General features: G+C 32.4%; 1 protein-coding gene across 1 annotated transcript in view; it reads left to right on the forward strand.

Annotated features, from left to right (window-relative positions):
- The window catches only part of Arl6ip6 (ARF like GTPase 6 interacting protein 6), a 36,260-nt gene extending 18,047 nt beyond the window's left edge, over nucleotides 1-18,213 (forward strand). The window contains exon 4 of the mRNA XM_026387892.2: nucleotides 17,253-18,213. Coding sequence (XP_026243677.2) covers nucleotides 17,253-17,346 — 94 coding nt within the window. The 3' untranslated portion in view covers nucleotides 17,347-18,213. The remainder of the gene's footprint in view (nucleotides 1-17,252) is intronic.
- Nucleotides 18,214-19,389: the final 1,176 nt, after the last annotated feature.

The following is a 19,389-nucleotide window of genomic DNA, read 5'->3' on the forward strand; positions in this document are numbered from 1 at the left end:
GGGGTTGTCAGTGGTTTTCAAACAGGCATAATCATCATTCCACATTATAATTATCTGCTTTACTTAAGAATGTCTAGATTAGTGTTTCCATGTATATAACCTAGCCATGTAAAAAATACTGCATACAAAGAGAACCCAGAGCTATAAGTAATCTTGGGTATCATTCTTTGAAGGGCCAGTGTCAGGACTAGAAAGCTGTCCCCTGGGGAAGAGTTAGATACAAAATGTGCCTTGAGGCTGCATTCTCCCTAATGAGCACATTTTTTAACGTAAAATTTGGAAGTTTTAGTTGGAAAGGTCTTAGAAATGGAAACAAAGGTCTTAGGAGTGGAACGATCTTAGGAGCTTCCATTAAAGGTGAGGCGGAAACAAGTTCTTCCTAAGCCACTCATAGATGTTATCATTAGTTTATTTCTACCAATTTTTAACATGAAGAAACTGAGTCCCAGGAGTAGAAGTAGCTTACATAAAGTCAAATCTTAAAAGTCAAAGTCTTCTGTGCAATTACTTGCATACAAGTTAGCTGGTACCTGACTAGATATTTATTGTTATGTTTGCAATAACCCATCTTTGCATTATGAAATGAATCAATAGAATTTTTACTGAAAAAATAAGTGGCAATGCGAGCTTTTTCTGTGGTAATTTTGTTCCTGCAATGTGGGTAGATCCAGTAAAAGTCTCTCAAAATTTTACTATTTTTGTCATCTTCATTTTTTTTTCTTCCAGCAATTATTAGCACTGTACACTTGCCACTTGAGACTGCACAGGTTTCAGTTTACCTGTGCACCGTGCTCCATCTTGTGGTAAAATTATGTATCTACAGGTTTGTAGTATTAGAAATAAACACCCCATTATTGAAAGTCCTATCCATGGTACAACTATTATTTTGTAGTCTAGCAGTAAATTTAGTGGAAAAATTGTAATGTTAGGGATGAACATATAAAGCACAGTGTTTTTGTAATGTCAAAATATTTAGTTATAGTAATATGAAATAGGTTAATTAATTTTTTACCTCAGTACTTTTTGTGTAGAGTCGATACATGGAAACACTAATCTAGACACTCTTAAGTAAAGCAGATAAGTTAATGAGGTTGCACTACAGTCAGTAGTGATAATTATGAAAGTCTTAATACAAACATGAAAAAAATGCCCATATTTAAATTAGTCATCAAATTTAGCAGCCTATAATCCTATGACTTTTGGGCTAAGACATTAATTTTGTAGGGTTACAAAATTAGAGTAACCTGGATTTTCCAAAATAAGCCATTCTTAGTAAGTATAGTTAGTTTATTTATTTTAAATCCAGAGTTAATTGTATAACCTAAACATTCAGAGTGAAATGGCAAGCACCCCTAGCATGTAGTAATTTCCTTAGTAATTAGCTGAAATCATTGTGAGACCAGTTACCATAGCCTGGGAGCTTTTTATGTTAGATAAAACTGTTACTTTAAATTATAGATACCCATACAAACTTCCAAGTAGAAAAATGCTTATATTTAACGTTATAAGGATGGGCTAACTCTATCATGAAAATTGAGTGCTGGTAGAAATTTCAAATTTCAAGTGCATGCCAAGCAAAGGTTACATAAAAGTAAGATTGCTGATGAATTACATATTTTTTATTTTTATTCATTTTATTTGTTGTTTTAGTTATACATGGTAGTAGACTGTATTTTGACATATCATACATGGATTATAACTTCCCATTCTTGTGGTTATACAATATGTGGAGTTACACTGGTCATACATTCATATGTGAATATAGGAAAGTTATGTCCAATTCATTCTACTGTCTTTCCCATCCTTACCCCACCACCCTACTATTGTGAGTCTCAGAAAGAACATTCAGCCTTTGGTTTCTTGGGATTGGCTTGTTTCACTGATAGCCTCCAGTTTCATTCACTTACTGCAAGTGCCATAATTTCATTCTGCTTTATGTCTGAGTAATATTCTGTTGTGCATATATATGTACCATGTTTTCTTTATCCATTTGTTATTGAAGGGCACCTAGGTTGGTTCCATAGTTTACCTATTGTGAATTGAGCTGCTATGAACATTGATGCCACCACCTCACTATAGTATGCTGATTTTAAGCCCTTTGGGTACATGCCAAGGATAACTGGGTCAAATGGTGGTTCCATTCTAAGTTTTCTGAGGAATCTTCATACTGCTTTTCAAAGTGGTTACACCCTACCAGCAATGTATGAGTGTACCTTTTTCCCCACAATTTATTGTTACTTGTATTCTTGATAATTGCCATTCTGAGTGGAGTGAGATGAAATCTCAGTATAGTTTTAATTTGCATTTCTTTAATTGCTAGTGATATTGTGAATCGAAAATTTGAATCCAGGACTTAGCTAATTGAGTCACTTATTGAGTCTTTCTGAAGCATGGATGAATTGTTTTAGAAAGATAGCCTTTTACTTCAAATGCGTCTTGAGTAATCATATATATGCATTTTTTTAGAATGAGGAAGACATAGTTGTGTGTTCATTTCATTAAAAAACAGCTTTAAATACACTATTTTATATTTTAAAGACATTTAAAATTTGGTATCCAATTTGTAGATGTGTTATTGGTTCTATTTATGGCTTATTTTATATGGGGTTCACAAAGTCAAGGAAACTATAGTTACACAGTGTTAACGATTTCTAGGAATGTGCTAACATAAAGAATGTCTTTTCACAAAAACCTGCTTAAAATACAATCTACATAGAATCAGTTTGGAAATCATCTTGTTCTCCCAACCAAAACTGATATTTTAATACACTTAATTTCAAAAAACACATGCTCTTAATTTTATTTTTATATAATTTAATTAGTTGTATCAGCCTTGTTTTTTAAAATATACATGTAGTTCCTTACAATGCTATCTGAAATCTACAAAATAAATTAGAAATGAGAAAGAAAAGAGAACATGTTGATTTGTTTGAATTCCTTTTTCGTAAATTATTTTATACCCTAACACATGTGATTTACCCGTTTACATGTGTTACTTCCTATGAAGCATTCTGTATGTGATTAGATGCTTAGATATTTGAATTTCCTTGGCTTTTGTGTGTGAATGTGTTTTTGTTTTAACTGCGGTTGTAGGGGGCAGCAAAGAACACAAAATTCCATGTGAATTTCCTGGAAAAATTAGCACTTAGGATTGGCATTATTATAATAATTTTTTTATACAACTTCACTTTTTTTAAAAAAAATGTATCATTAGGGTTTTTATCTAACTTCTTGCTCTACACATTGAAGATTAAGAAGATAAGAGAACAGATAAAATAGTAAAAGCATAATAGAAAAGTGTTGTGGATTCTTATCTTGGACAGTAATACAAGCCTGGGAGGTCAAGAAAAGTGGGTGTTTTAGTATTTAAATTAGAAGTTTCTTTTTCAAGCACACTAAATTTAACTTTGAGCACAGTAAATTGACTCTTCCGCTCTTTCATACACATTTTGGAGAGCTGCCTCCTTGTTGAATAAGATTCTTTATTGCCATGAACTAATGAAACAGATGTCAGATGGCTAATTGCAGTAGGAGAGAAAAGCTACTGACAAGAGATAGATCATGAACTTGGCTGTAATATTTGAGTATCATGAAGTTTCATTATCTAGGTAGTGTTTGGAGCTACCACTGCAGTGCTGTTACTATTAATGAATATATTGATGGTTCTGTGCTGCAGCTTCTGGAAATGAAGGGTTAAAATACATTCATGTCTTAAAATGTTTCATAACTGTTCTGAGTGGAGACATACGTAGATGTAACAAAACCTTTCAGGAAATTGTATTAACTAACCTTGGTTTTTCTTATTTTTGTTACTTGATATAAATATATATCTTTATAGCTATTGAGGGTTTGCTTTGTACCTGTTTAACATTGTGCTCGATATGTTGTTGATGATGTGTTATTCATAAGGTGTTGAAAAAATATAGGTGTCCACAAGCACAAAATAGTCCTGATGAGAAATACCTGAGAGCACTTAGTGATTTTTTTTTAAACTTGGAACCCTTTCTGTGTATTCAGCAATCTTTGTAGGTTATGAGAGGTAGCCTGTTATATTAGAAAGGACTTTGAAGTCCAAAAAGGTAACTTCCAAATCTTGCCTACCCCATAAACTAGTAGAAAGAATTTTGAGCAAGTGAGTCACTGACTAGTAGTATAGGTTTACTAGATAAAGGCAACAGATGTCAGATGCTAAAGCTGGCATGGTAATGGTGCCAGGCCCTTTTTTCTTTTCTTCAGATTTTTCAAGCTGGAAGTCTGACTATAGCCTAACATGGATTGTCTTTTGTCGTTTTTAGTGTAATTGTTATTATCTTCTTCTATTCCTTTTTTATTCTTTGATACTTAGGTATGCTTTCTTTTCTTAAGTAATGCTGATAATAGATAGTAGTGATTTTTAAACTTTATTCTTGGCAAAATAAAATTTTGGCAGCACTGTTTCAATTACCTCCTTTAAGGAAAAAAATTTTTTTGACAGACTCATAAAATATTAAGGCCTGGAAATCCCATTTTTCTTATAATTTTTTTGTACTGTTTGCCCTGAATTCCTGACTAAGAATTTTATGTAATCTGGGTCATGGTGTCCAGCATTAGTTAGCTGTCCTCAGATTTTCTACTGTAACACATCCACAAGTGAATAAAGTTAACATATCTGACATTCTTTGCAACTGAATGGACTGCTACATGGGTAAAAATAAACCATAACGTGCAGTTTCATCCAACCAGATATACATTCATTCACTTTTCTCTTAGGGATTTCGGGGAATTTTAGGACAATAAGATATTTGAAGTATGTACATACATATTTCATTTGAAGAATTTTGCTTATCTGTAGCATTCTATTGTCCCCATGGGCCATTATGATAGTTACATTGTGCTGGCAAAGCATAGGATTGGGTCTCAAATTTCATGTTGGTAGAATAAAGACTTCAGTGTATATATGGAAAAATGATTATTACAGAATTAAGACTATTAGTGAATGTAGACTGTTTGCAGACCTTCTGGTATAGAAGAGGATGTATGATTAGAGAAGATAGCAGTATCATCTGATGCCTATTGCTTTAACTAGATGGCATTGTAACTAGGAAACGAAATACAATGATAACAAAAATAAAGTATTTTTTAAAAAGGAGGAAATCTTTCAACTTGAAAATTTGAGTCCTATAATAACACAGCTTACAGGTGTGCCGATTGATGAATCAACTTGTTCTATAAAATGGGGGGTTCTTGAACCCATATTTATTTGTAATGTAAATTAGTACATATAGGGCCAATTGGTGAAAATATTTACCATCGTCTGCTATGTATGAATGATGCATTATAGTTTATATGTAAATGCATTTATAGTTTTTCTTCACTTATTACATTTTCAAAGTAAATGTTTATCCAGATAATCATTTCTTCAGTTTTATAACACCTGGAAGTTAAGAGCTAGACGTATAGTGCAGTGGTAGAGCCTAGCATGCATGAGACACAATTTAAACAACGACAAAAAACCCTTGAAGTCAGTATATACCCATATTTTTGATACCTTTGTACTTTAATAGCATTTTCTGTTTCTTAGTAGTAAAAATTCCATTGGCATTGCTTGAACAATGACTGATTTGAAATTTCTTATTTTTTATAATTATAGACTAAATCCATGATCATTATAAGTCAGCACAGAATAATATAACTGAAAATGAAAGGTTGCAAAATTTCATTTTAAATAACCCTCGAATAACTATTTAACAGTCTAGGGCTATACCTGTAGATTTTAAAAAGCTCATGCAAATCAAAATAGTTCTATTTTTTTTTATTGTTGGTTGTTCAAAACATTACATAGTTCTTGATATATCATATTTCACATTTTGATTCAAGTGGGTTATGAACTCCCATTTTACCCCGTATACAGCTTGCAGAATCACAACAGTTACACTTCCATTGATTTACATATTGATATACTCATGTCTGTTGTATTCTGCTGCCTTTCCTATCCTCTACTATCCCCCCTCCCCTCCCCTCCCCTCCCCTCTTCTCTCTCTACCCCCACTACTGTAATTCATTCCTCCCCCTTGGATTATTTTTCCCTTTCCCCTCACTTCCTCTTGTATGTAATTTTGTATAACCCTGAGGGTCTCCTTCCATTTCCATGCAATTTCCCTTCTCTCTCCCTTTCCCTCTCACCTCTCATCCTTGTTTAATGTTGGTCTTCTTCTCGTGCTCTTCTTCCCTAGTCTGTTCTTAGTTACTCTCCTTATATCAAAGAAGACATTTGGCATTTGTTTTTTAGGGCTTGGCTAGCTTCGCTTAGCATAACCAAGCCCTAAAATAGTTCTATTTTTACAAAAGTATGATCATAATATAAGACTTTAAACTTTGGGGCTAGCATTTATGGAAATTTAAATTTTTTTTATTTTATTTGTACTTATTTTATGCTGAGTTTATTTCCATGTTATAATTTTTTTTTCCTTTAGGATATCTTTTTATTTTGTGCAACTGGTTTAGGAACAATTTCTTTTTATGAAGGATCATCTCACTGTAGCAAGGGGAATTCGTGTATGAGTAAATCTGACCATGAGCTCTGTAAGTTTGGCAGCACATCTTGGGTACTGTGTTTACCTGGATATGTTCAGTGACCAGAGGACATCGTCAGCATTATTCTGCATTTCTGAGCATGTATAGCAAAAAATTAGCACTCTTTTTGAGCCATCAACCCTGCATCTAGCCCCACTGTTTGGTTGTAATTTCATGGGTATTCTTAAAGTAAACATGAAGATTTGAACCTTCTTCATTTGTATGATTTTAGGAGATTTTCTAGGTCAAGAGAATAGTGAACTATTTTCACAGATCACCTCAGACTGCTACAGAACAAACTGTGAATTAGTTTTTTAAAACATTACTTTTATTAAATTATTCCTGTGATATTTTCTTAATTCCAGCTTATTTCATTGTGGTATACATCAAAGAATGACAATTACTTTTGTAACCTTTAACAGAAAGCTTATGAATACATATATGTACATGTGTGTGGTTTGTGTGTATGTATATTATTTGAAATAACTTACACCTTGATAAATTGTAGTCCACCCAGATAATATCTGGTAAATAATATGATAATTTAGATTTTATTTTTTAGCATTTCATTCTACAAATATTTTGCCATTTTTTCCTAACATGCTACTTTGAAATACAAATACACATATTCATACACTTTATCAATAGCCTGTCCTAGCAATGTAAATAGGATAGATAAGAGAGAAGGATGGGAGAAATTTTTCCTTTTCTTTTTTGTACTTGAGATTAAACCAGGGACACTTAACCACTAAGCCACATTCCCAGCCCTTTTTAATTTTTTTATTTTAAGACAGGGTCTCACTAGGTTGTTTAGGGCCTCACTGAGTTGCTGAAGCTGGCTTTGAATTTGAAATCCTCCTGTCTCCGCCTCCTGAGTTGCTGAGATTATAGGCATGTGCTGCCACATGCAGCTGAGAGAAATTTTTGTTCTGTTTAGTCTCATAACTGATTTCTTACTTGAGTTACCTGTCTTGTAAATTTTTTAAGATGTCAACATCCACTATTTAGGAACATGATGATAAAGTAAAATTAGAAGTTTCTTTTTCAAACACTAAATTTAACATTGAGCACAGTGAAATCTTCCACTCTTTAAGTTCTGTAGGTATTTATTTTTTTAAACTATAGTAACTTTGATGGCTTCATATAGAAAGTAATTGGTTTAGATTTCTGAAGAGAGACGATCTATTTAGAAATCTTGCTAATTCATATATTTCCAAATAATGAACATGTCATTTACTTTGAAGCTTTTAGGTTCACCAGAAGATCTAGCTAAAATTAAAGATTTTGATCCAGTGTGTTTGGGGTGAGGCCTGAGATTCTGAATTTTTAGGAAATTCTCAGATGATATTGGTAAATGTTGGCGTGCAGACTACCCTTTGAATAGGGAGATATTAGACAGAAATTGGCAAGCTCTTTCTGTAAAGTGCTAGATGGTAAGTATTTTTTATCTTTGTGGTCTTGGTCACAATTTCTCAGCTGTGCCATTACAGGACTAAAGCTGCCAATAGACATAAGACTGTTCCAATAAAACTTTAATACAGAAACAGTTGATAGGACACGTGGGTCTTAGTTTGCCAACACCTGCTATAGAAGACTTATGAAAATGAATATCCCTTACAAAAGGTTTCTAATTATTGGTCAAGAAATATAGATGTAGGGCTGGGGATGTGGCTCAAGCGGTAGCGAGTTCGCCTGGCATGCATGCGGCCCGGGTTCGATCCTCAGCACCACATACCAACAAAGATGTTGTGTCTGCCGAGAACTAAAAAATAAATAGTAAAAATTCTCTCTCTCTCTCTCTCTCTCTCTCTCTCTCTCTCTCTCTCTCTCTCTCTCTCTCTCTCCTCTCTCACTCTCTCTCTCTCTCTTAAAAAAAAAAAAAAAGAAAAAGAAATATAGATGTAGCTGGGCGTGGTGGCACACACCTGTAATCTCAGGCCTCTCAGGAGGCTAAGGCAGGAGGATTGCAAGTTCAAATCCAGCCTCAGCAAAAGTGAGGTGTATTTATTTAGAGACACAGTGAGACTGTGTCTCTAAATAAAATACAAAACAGGACAGGGGATGGGGATGTGGCTCAGTGGTTGAGTATCTCTGAGTTCAAGCCCTGTTATTCCTCACCCCCCCCCACACACACACACAGATAGATGTATATATTAGCCAAGGAACAATGGGGTCTCATTTTTTTTGGTAGTCCCATCCTAGTTGGTTAATTTTGTAACTGAAGTATAACCACATTTCTAAAAATCAAATTTTAATATCATAAAATAATTATTTCATACCTAGTTGAAAAGCTTGCTGAAATTTGAGTTTTAATGAATAAATGATAATACAGTACTAGTAACTCATCTAAAGGCCTCCTATTAGAAGAAGCAGAAAAACTTACAATGTATATAACAAAGTAAATATGACAAGTTATTTTACTCACTTCACTTTTCCTTTTAGATTGTGGGTCAACAAAATGTGCCTTCGTTGCCAAATCTGAGAAGTGTTTTCTGGGGTAAGAAATAGAGTAGAAATCATAAATTAGTGTCAAAGACAATGATTTTAATTGAAATATAACTATCATAAAACCATTTTGTCACAGTTGTTATAAACTTTACCCATCCTTGTAAAAAGAAAAAATGTTAAGTAGCTCAAGATCTCGAATTCATTCTGAAATAGTCCAAGGCCTACATCATGCCATAGAAAGAAGATGAAACAGTTGAAATCATCCAAAGCTCCACATAACTAGAATTTACAACTTCATTGTCTGAACTAAAATCTCAGCTATCATGTTCCATCTATTGATCTATCCTTCTGTATCCCCTCCCACTTTTGTGTGCGTGTGTATCCATTCAAAATCCCTATGTCAAACTCTTAGTGGACTTCACTTCCGGTTTCACTAAGATGTCACCTATTCCCTTCACCCTTTCATGATTATTCACTTACCTTCTGTCCTGATCTGTCATTTCACTTGCTTCTCTTAGAGAATGAATTATTATACTCCCTATTGAAACATAATTTTATACTTCTATGCTTCAGATCTTACTATTCCCTTCTCTCCTGTTGCCTTATTCATGTCTTCAAAATTTCCCTTTGTATTCAGTGTTCTTGATAGGATAATTTTTTAACATCTGGTTTCTCCTATACTAAAGAAAATAAATGGTTCATGCTTTGCCCTCCTTTCCTTCACATCAAAGAAGAAGACTGAAGAAAAAAATCCCTGTCTCCCCATAGATTGCAGTTGCTACTATAGGTATATGCAGTCACCCTGCACTTAATTATTTTTCTCCTTGTGTTCACTACAGACCTCTTAATTATGAAATTGAATCTTTATTTCCCAATCTGTTGTTTGAAATGGTTTAATGTTTTTTCCTTTTTGAAATGCTTTTCTTTCTTTAATGCTATGTCATGCTCCTTCCTGCTTTTCTTTCTGTTAGAATATCTTTGGCCTCCCTGAAAAAACCTGATTTCTCATTACTGTTTCCTTTTGCTCTCTGGTAATTTTTACTGCAGTGTCCTACTGATGTTTCCAGTTCAGTGTATCTAAAATTGATTTCATTGTTTCCCACTTCCCACCAACCTGTTTCTTTTCATTGGTTCCTTATCATGATGGATGAATGATATTTCATCCAGCCAGTAACTCAGTTCTTTGTTCTCCCTCAGCAGCTTCAACCAATTAAGGACCAACAATAATGGCTGACATTTATTGTCCTAATGAGTACATACTTAATCAGTTCCAGGCAGTGTAATAAGTACTTCTTAATATCATCTTTTTGTTGTTTAAAAAATACTGATGAGAGGAATTTCATCATTTTAAAGACGGAGAATGAGATTTTCAGGTAGGTTAGAGTAGTCCTGTAAGTACTATAATTATGATTAAACCTGGTAGAGAAAGAATGTCAGCTTTTCCAAGTCCTTTTTTTATATCCATATCAACTTCCCATGCTTTTCATTGTCTCTTGCTTCTGTATTGTTTTGTTTAGAACTCTGAACCCCTCGTATTCAGTTTTTAAAAACTTGTCCTCTTCTACAAGCTGCTTTAAGTTCCAGCAATGCTATCTGCCAGATTTTGAACACTTACTACCGTCTCTTATCTTGAAGGGCAATACTGATTCTTACTCATTTCCCTATCTCCTTAATGCTTGATGTATTCATTTGTAAACCATGGTGAATGGAAAAGGAGTTGAAAGTTAGAATTTTAGAGTAAAAACTAAGGGGTTAATGTAACAAATTTTTTTTCCTTTATGAGAGACAGCAAAAGAGAATGGAAAAATATTTGCTTTGAAAGTCTAACCCTTATTTTCTTAAATCTACTGGTAAATTCATTGGAACACATAAAGGTACATCCTGTCTTCAACAATTTTTAGTAAGTAATTTTTAGGACAGTATTGTATACTGTATATATTGTATACTATGAAGTTACATGATTTTTTGTTTCTTAAAGAAAAGGAAATATTTTATAACTACAGTTGTCTCAGTATCTGCAGTGGTTTTGTTCTAAGACTGCACACCAAGACATAACAAAATTTATGAATGGTCAAGTCCCTTGTATAAAATGGCATACTGTTTGCATAAAACCTGTGTACATCCTCCTACAAACTTCAAACCATCTTTAGATTAGTTTTAATACCTATTACAATGTAAATACTATATAAATAGCTGTTATGCTGTATTGTTTAAACAATAAAAATAAAGAAAAAAGTACATTCAGTTATAGACAAAATTTTTTAAAAACTTTCTATCCAAGTTTGGTTGAATCTGTGGATCTGGATATGGAAGAACTACTATAATTGAAATATAGTGTTCTTTAGTGTTTTCTTTAAAATTTCAGGTTAAGGATAGGTACTTTTGGTTCTTATTAAAAAACTGACTGGTAGTTACTTCAACCAAAGCTCGAATGACTTAAAATTCTTTAGGATTGGAGATTCCTTGTTTAGGAATAGAATGAGAAATAAAAGGCAACTCAAATGTCTGAAGGAGAAATTAATTAGTATCAACTAGCTCATTTTGTCTCCTGCTAAGCCAGTCAGAGACACAGAAACAAATAGTAAGTTGATACTTAATATGAGCCTCTAATATAACTTCCTATTCTGGCCAGCATAGAGAACTTTATGCTTAAGGCAAGAATCAGTTGGTAGTGGAGTTAATGTTTTAGATTACAAGAAGTCTGTCATAAAAGCATCTCTGATAAGTGATAAATACCTGTGAGAGAAAGGAAATATAAGAATAAGTACAATATAGGAGTGAAGGTTCTGAGAAAAAGTGTCTGGTATTTCATCACTGTAGAGATTTAGTTCAGATCAACCAAAGCTAGTGTAAAAATAATAAATAACCCAAAACATGAAAAGAGATCTGCTTCAGTCTGTTGTTCTTAAAAAATTCTTTTGAACACAATTTATTTGGGACTTTTTGTAGTTGCTTATTCAATACATTAATTTGTGATTCAAAAGTAAGAGTATAAATTGAATTGCCAGTCATTGAATTTATTTGAATCTTAAATTATTATATCAGTGGGTCTTCTTGATTGACTTTTTGGGACTGAAATATTCATATAATTAGATTCCCCATATCATTGTTCATTGAAAAATCAGATAATGTTAACCAGAGCCTATCTTAAATTTTAAATGTGTTCCATTCCTGAAAATGAAAACAATTAAGATTTAATTAAAATAATTAAGATTTAATTAAAATAATTAAGATTTAATTCTTTTATGATATATTTACTTTACAAGTTATTATTCAATACTAATAGAAATATATTACTAGAAATTAATTCTGTAGTACAAAATTTGGATATAAATAATTGAAATCTAGGTTCTCTAATGAATTAAAAAGGGAGAAGTGATTATGAACAAGTAGGAAAATGTTAATACCAAGAAAAATGCATATATACATAATACACATACGAGTAATTCTCCCATCCACCTTCTGGATTTGTTATTGAATTTATGTTGTTGTTTGGTTTTTTTTGTTTTGGTTTGGGGACAGTTTAAGTTTAGGTGTTTTGCTTAGAAGAAAGTTGAAGTGAAGTCAGTTGAAAGAATTTTTTTAAATTCCTTCTTTAGCTAAGTTTTTTTCCTAACTATGCAGCTAACATTTCTTGATCATTTGTTTTGTGCCAGACAGCTGATCATCACAATCATAAAGGTAAAATTTCCACTTTACAGAGGAAGAAATTGAAGGTCAAACAGATAAACTGTTCTGTCTTCATATCTCTTGTAAGTGGTAAAGCTGCCACTCACCCATATTTACTCTAGAGCTCGAGCTGTTCACCACTATCTGGGACCACGTACTTACTCCATTGTATATTTTTATTATGGAAAGAGGAATCCTTTGAAACTAGAACAAAATAGTGCCTTTTCTACAATTCATCTTTATTTATTTATTTTTTTTTTTAAGAGAGAGTGAGAGGAGAGAGAGAGAGAGAGAGAGAGAGAGAGAGAGAGAGAGAGAGAATTTTTAATATTTATTTTTTAGTTCTCGGCGGACACAACATCTTTGTTGGTATGTGGTGCTGAGGATCAAACCCGGGCCACACGCATGCCAGGCGAGCGCGCTACCGCTGAGCCACATCCCCAGCCCTACAATTCATCTTTAAAGATATGGAACCAGTTCTATTATAATGTGCTTTTCTTTGTAACTGCATTTACACTGTTATTTTATTCTTATTGAACAATGTTTCCCATTTATTTACACTTTCATTTCAAAAATGTATTGCAATAGAAAAGAAAGTCTAATAAATGTCACATTAGGATCCTAACTTAAGAAACATTTTATTTTTGTCATTGAATTCTTTCTCTGTATTTCTACTTATTATTTTATTTGGTAAAACAAACTATCAGTTCTTAAAATTTTTAAATTACTATATTATATTAATTTTCATTATATCAGTGGGTCTTCTTGATTGACTTTTTGGGACTGAAATATTCATATAATTAGATTCCCCATATCATTGTTCATTGAAAAATCAGATAATGTTAACCAGAGCCTATTTTAAATTACAATAATTGTACCAATATTTCCCCAAATAGTCATGACATTTTGAAAGTTTTTTAAGCTTATTTCAGAGTCCCTGTAAATTTTGAAGTAAAATGCAAGGTCTTCAAAGTTAAATATTTTAATTATATTGCTCTGAGACTGTGAGTTTTATTTTCTTTTGTTTACCTCATTCAGTAATGTAATCCAAATTAGAAATCCATATGACATGACAAGAAAATCACATCAGCTTGTCAAGGCTAGGTATTATCTACCTACTTTTGTGGACTTCTCAGAATTAGTAATAATTCTGTAGTTTTATTTATTCTGGATGGGATTTTAAAAAAATTTTTACTAGCAAATTTTCCATGTTAGACATTATTACCTAGGAATTAAGAAATTATGATCATTTCACTTTATTGATCTGAATTACCCAAGTTAGTTTCCTTAATTGAGCTTAGTCCCTTCCCTTTTCATGAAATTGTAGAAAAGCCGATGACCAAAAGTTCATTCATTTTTTGTCATGTATCAGTGTTTCTATTATATTTTATGACTGAATTATATGCCATATGGATTGAACACCATTTTATTTATCCATTTGTTAGTTGATAAATATTGGGATTGTTTTCACCTTTTGACTGTTGTTAATAAGTTGCTATGAACATTTAAGCAGAACATTTTGTCTGAATGTGTTTCATTTCTATTGGGCATATACCTAGTGGAACTGCTGGCTCATAATGCTTAATTGTCTCAATTATTTCCTGCATGTACGTTTCCATCAGCAATAGTTGAGTTCCAGTTTCTCTTCATGCTCATCAGTACTTGTTTTCTTTTTTTTTTAATATTTCTAGTAGATATGAAAGTGGTTTTAATTTCCATTTCCATATGATTAATGATTTTGAGCATCACCAGTTTACATGTGCTTGTTGGCTCTTTGTGTATCTTCTTTTCAGAAATGTCTATTCAAATTCTTTGTGCCCTTTTTAGAATGGATATTTTGTCATTTTCTTATTGAGTTATGATTTATTTTATATCCTAAATAGTAGACCCTTATGTGTTATATTATTTGCAAATATTTTTGTAGGTTGTATTTTTGCTTTTTTCATAGTGTCCTTTAAAACAAAATGTTTTTAATTTGATGTAGTCCAGTTTATCTTTTTCTTTAGTTCTGATTGCCTTTAGTGTCAGTACCAAAGAATGTTTTTTTCAAGTCAAGATTTTACCTGTGTCCTAAGAATTTTATAGTTTTAGTTATTTTATTTAGATCTTTAGTTCATTTTGAGTTAATATTTGTATACTGTTTTAAATAGAAAACCAGATTCATTCTTTTGCATCCAGTTGTCTAGCACAATTTGTTGAAGAGTGTTCTTCCCCTTTAAGTGGTCTTGACACTCTGGAACGTTAATTGACCATAGGGTTTATTTCTGAGCTTCCAGTCCTATTTCATTGGTCTCTATGCTTATTCTTACTAAGGATCTCTGTAGTTTTATTGTAAGGTTTGAAATTGGAAAGCATGAGTCCTCCAACTTCATGAAGATTGTTTTGTCTATTTGGGCAATATTTAGTCATCATTTATTGAAGATGTTAAATTCATTAATTGAAGGTGGTGTTTTCATTACAGTTGTGTCAATTTAAAAACTCCTATACTAGGAGGTAGATGTAAGGTTTTTACAAAAGAGAACTATGATGCCTTCAGCCTTTACTAACAGAACCTCAGTGACCACGTATTAGAGTTATAGAGAAAAATCATGCCTGTGGTTGTCTATGTGTTATCCCAAAAAGAAAAATCATGTTGGATAGTTTGAAGAAAGACTTTAAAGAAAGTGATTCCTTAAAGATTTAAGTTTCTTGCTTAACAGTAATCTTTAACAATTGCTACGTGTTCCCAGTTAGAATATGTGGGGGTAGGGTGCAGAATTTGAGGTGGTAGGAAATCTAAAAACCACTGCTCTAGAGCATTTTCTTTTTCTTTTTTATTATTATTTTTTCTTTTTTAGTTGTTGATGGACCTTTATTTTATTTATTTGTATGTGGTGCTGAGAATCGAACCCATTTCCTTCACGCATGCTAGGGAAGCGCGTTACCACTGAGCCACAATCCCAGCCCTAGAGCATTTTCTTTATTGCTATTAAATGCTTTGCTTGCCTAGTAAGGGTCTCTGAGCATTTGAACATGCACATATTAGTAAAATTCATTTATACCAACATCACAGGTATCAGTTTTTAATAAACTGAACTTTAGAAGTGTTTTTATTTTTGAGTCATTGCTGAAGTCACAAACTAGTTACATAGAACGATTAACTTTGGAAACTGTTTTTTGTTTACCTTCATTTTGTGAGCATTAATTTGAAAGTTTCCTGAGTCATTACTAATTTTTTTTTACATTGTGATATTTCTATTTCATAAATTAGGTTTCTGTTCCCTGTCCATGCATATTTAAGGAATTCTCTTTTTTAAGGGGGCAAAGCATTTAAGTACCTATTTTATCATATTGTAGGTAATATAAATATGTAGATTAGCCTTTAGTGTCATATGAGAAGAATCTTAAACTAACTGTAGTTGAGAAAGGAAAGACTGAGTGGAGAGAGTAAATAACAACTCCCATGGAGCAAAACAGGGAACAGTCAAGAAGTATCTGGGTCTTCTGTAGCCTCAGATAAAGGCAAAGGGGTTGTTATTTGAAGAGTGTATCACCTTCATACTCTGCCACATATCTTGTGATACTGGAGTTATTAGTATGAGGTGCTCTTCAGGTATTAATTTAGATGTGTTTCCCTGTTGGGTCTCTTCTTAAGAAAGGAGGAAATGATGTGGATATGATGACTTTCTCAGTCCAAGCCCCTGATTGTTAGTTTTGACTCCCCCCCCCCCCCACTTCTGCAAGTACATCTTCCTGTGTTTTCTTCAGTTTGGTGTGCTTCAATGATAAAGGATTTTGCTTTACCTTCTGACACCAATTGGACATTATCTTCTTTTCTTTTTTTTAGTATGTCTCATCCTTACTGGGATAAGCAAAAAGTGTTATATTATGATTAGTGGGAAGAAATCTAAGAAAGAATAGGTAGTAAGTTTTTTTAAAGATAGAAGAAACAAATGGTAGAGTATATGGTGCATAGAATGTTCTCAAGCTAGTTGTCACTCAGAGTGATCATAAATAAGAAATTTGTCTACTGGTGTTTAGGAACTCATTGAAAACCGCATCAGTTAAGTAACTGTATTACTATAAGAACTGAATGTTAAAAGATTTCATCTGAAGCAGTCACATGGACATAAGCCCAAAGAGAAAGTAATTTCTTCATGTAATCCTAAAATGGTAAAAACAAGATAAATACTTGAAATAATATGTATTTTAATTTAAATCTAAGTGAGAACAAGAGAACAGGGAAAACAATGCTAATTGGTGCATGAACATGTTTATAACAATTTACACCTTATAATTATATTATGACTTTATAAAGTGACTATGAAACTCAGTAAAAAAAAAAAACTATGGAGATCAAATTCAGCATTTTGTTTCTAATACATTGAAACAACCTTATTTGTTAATTAGGACAGTTTTTGAGAACTTAAGATTTGTTACCCACTGCTAATCCTGCAAATGTCCAATATTATTTTTTAACTTGTGTATTCATAAACATTCATGAAATATAATCCTAGGTCTTAAGCATTTTCAATAAAAACTGTCAGTATTTCTCTTATGCCAAATTCCATATTTTCTGATTTGTGTTTTTCCTTTTTCTCTAGGAAACTGACTGGACATTCTTTCCACATGGGCTATAGCATGGCAATTTTGAATGGCATTGTAGCTGCTCTTACTGTGGCATGGTGCCTCATGTGAAACCACACTGGAATGATATTTTGGCAAAATTGTCATTATTTTGTAATAACAGAAAAAAAAAACATCGCCTGCTCAGAATACTAAGAAGTCCTTATATGGTTCAGATACATATCATCATCATCATCATCATGAAGGATCTTTTAAAACATCATTCTGGGGTCTAGGCATTGAAAATATCTTGAGCATTAAGTTTCGAGTACTTTTTAAAAGTATAAGATTCTTACCTCATTCTTTTACTTTTGTTTGTGTGTTTCTTATAAAATATAGAAAACATTTTAATGGAAATCAAACTTGGACACTTGAATACAGGATAATGCTTACTTTTCCATGTATATATATATACTACAATTTTGCTAAGAAATACTGTTAATTGAGATAGAAATATTTCTTTCTTACATTTTACATTATGAAAACAAACTACCTACTTTCCTGACATTTTATAGAAGCTACTTTTAAATAAAAATATTTAGTTTTTGATATTCATATAATAGAAGGTGCATTTATATCTTTTATAAGGCATAGTTCCTTATGTTTTTTAACATATTTTCCTACTACATTTTGAATCTACATTTTTTTTAATTATTGCATCTAGACAACTTTGAATGTTATTTCTTGGCTTGTGCAAAACTAATACCTGCCATTTATACTAAATATTTTTGTCTGAAACTAATAAGCACATTGATGTAAGTTTAAAATTAAGTAAACTTATTTGTAAAAAAAAAATTACTGAAAAGATAAACTATTTCAGTCATTAAACTATTAAGAATTCGAGACTATTCATTGTTTCTATTTTCCAACATTTTACATATTTATCTTATTGTAAATATGGTTACTTCATCAGAACTTATTTTGTTTTTAATAAATGAAAACCCGATTTTTTTGTATGTAGAAATATTTGAATTAGTATATTTTTTAATCTCAAAAATTCAGTTACCAAAGTAGAAAGGCTATGTGTGTGTAATAAAACTATATTTTATATAGACATATCTGGATTATGTAATTTTATACTTTTGCTGTTTAAATGCTATTCGATAATTGTTTTGTTTTGTTTTCATAGTAATTAAGTCTTAATTGTTCCCTTTCTTACTAAACATTTAGAAAATCATCTCAATTTTAGAAAGGTGAATGATTTTTCAAAGATGTTTTCCCTGGCCATAGGAAACCACTGTGTAATCAAACTGCTTATTTAGGCTAAGTGGAATGAATATGAGTACTGGATTCCTCTGCTGAATGTTATTGCTACGTAAAGGAGGGTTCTAAAAGTGTTAACTCTTTTTTTTTCTTTTTTTTTTTTACTATTCAGAAATCTTTAGTTAGACATGACTAGTGCTGCTTCAGAATTTAAATTATCTGAAATGTTTAAAGTAATACAGGTGTTGGGTGTGTCTAAGTAGCAATCCTATGGCTTAAGTATTCCTACCAGTGTGGTTGTTGCAATGAAAAATCTATTTTCAGTCCCTTTCTTGCCTTCTTTTTTCCCCCCTTTCCCTCTAAAGGGCTCTTCCATTGTGTACTAATATATATGCAACAAAATTCATTTATCTTCTCTCTACTCCTCCAGCTCCAACCCTCACCCCTCACCCCTCACCCCATCCCCTGCTACAAATTTGGATAGGTAGCTCCCTCCGATTCTTTGAGTCTAATAATAACTAAGAAAGTAATACAGTAGACCTTAAAGATATACAAGAGAATCTTTATTTAAATTTAGATACTTACAGAAATATCTATAAAATATTTCTTTGAAACCCTATTTATTCTGAACTAGCACTCCCCTTTTTGGGGGGAAGGGATTGCTTTTCTCTCTGAGAAAAGCAATTTGACTAAGTATAGTTATCTAACCCAAGCTGGGCTAATCTTAGTTTCTAATCTTTCCTGACATTGTGGTTGCAGTAGGTACAGAGATGTGACTCAAATCAGCCAGTGTCTTTCCAAGAATTTTCAATGTGAAATTAAGGTATCACAGAGCTGGCAACAATGGTTTAGCAAAGCTCAGAAAAGAATAAGGCTGACCTGGATACTGATAATGGCATTCTTGTGGTTCCT

Source organism: Urocitellus parryii, chromosome 1, assembly GCF_045843805.1.
Source record: "Urocitellus parryii isolate mUroPar1 chromosome 1, mUroPar1.hap1, whole genome shotgun sequence".
Classification (NCBI taxonomy): domain Eukaryota; kingdom Metazoa; phylum Chordata; class Mammalia; order Rodentia; family Sciuridae; genus Urocitellus; species Urocitellus parryii.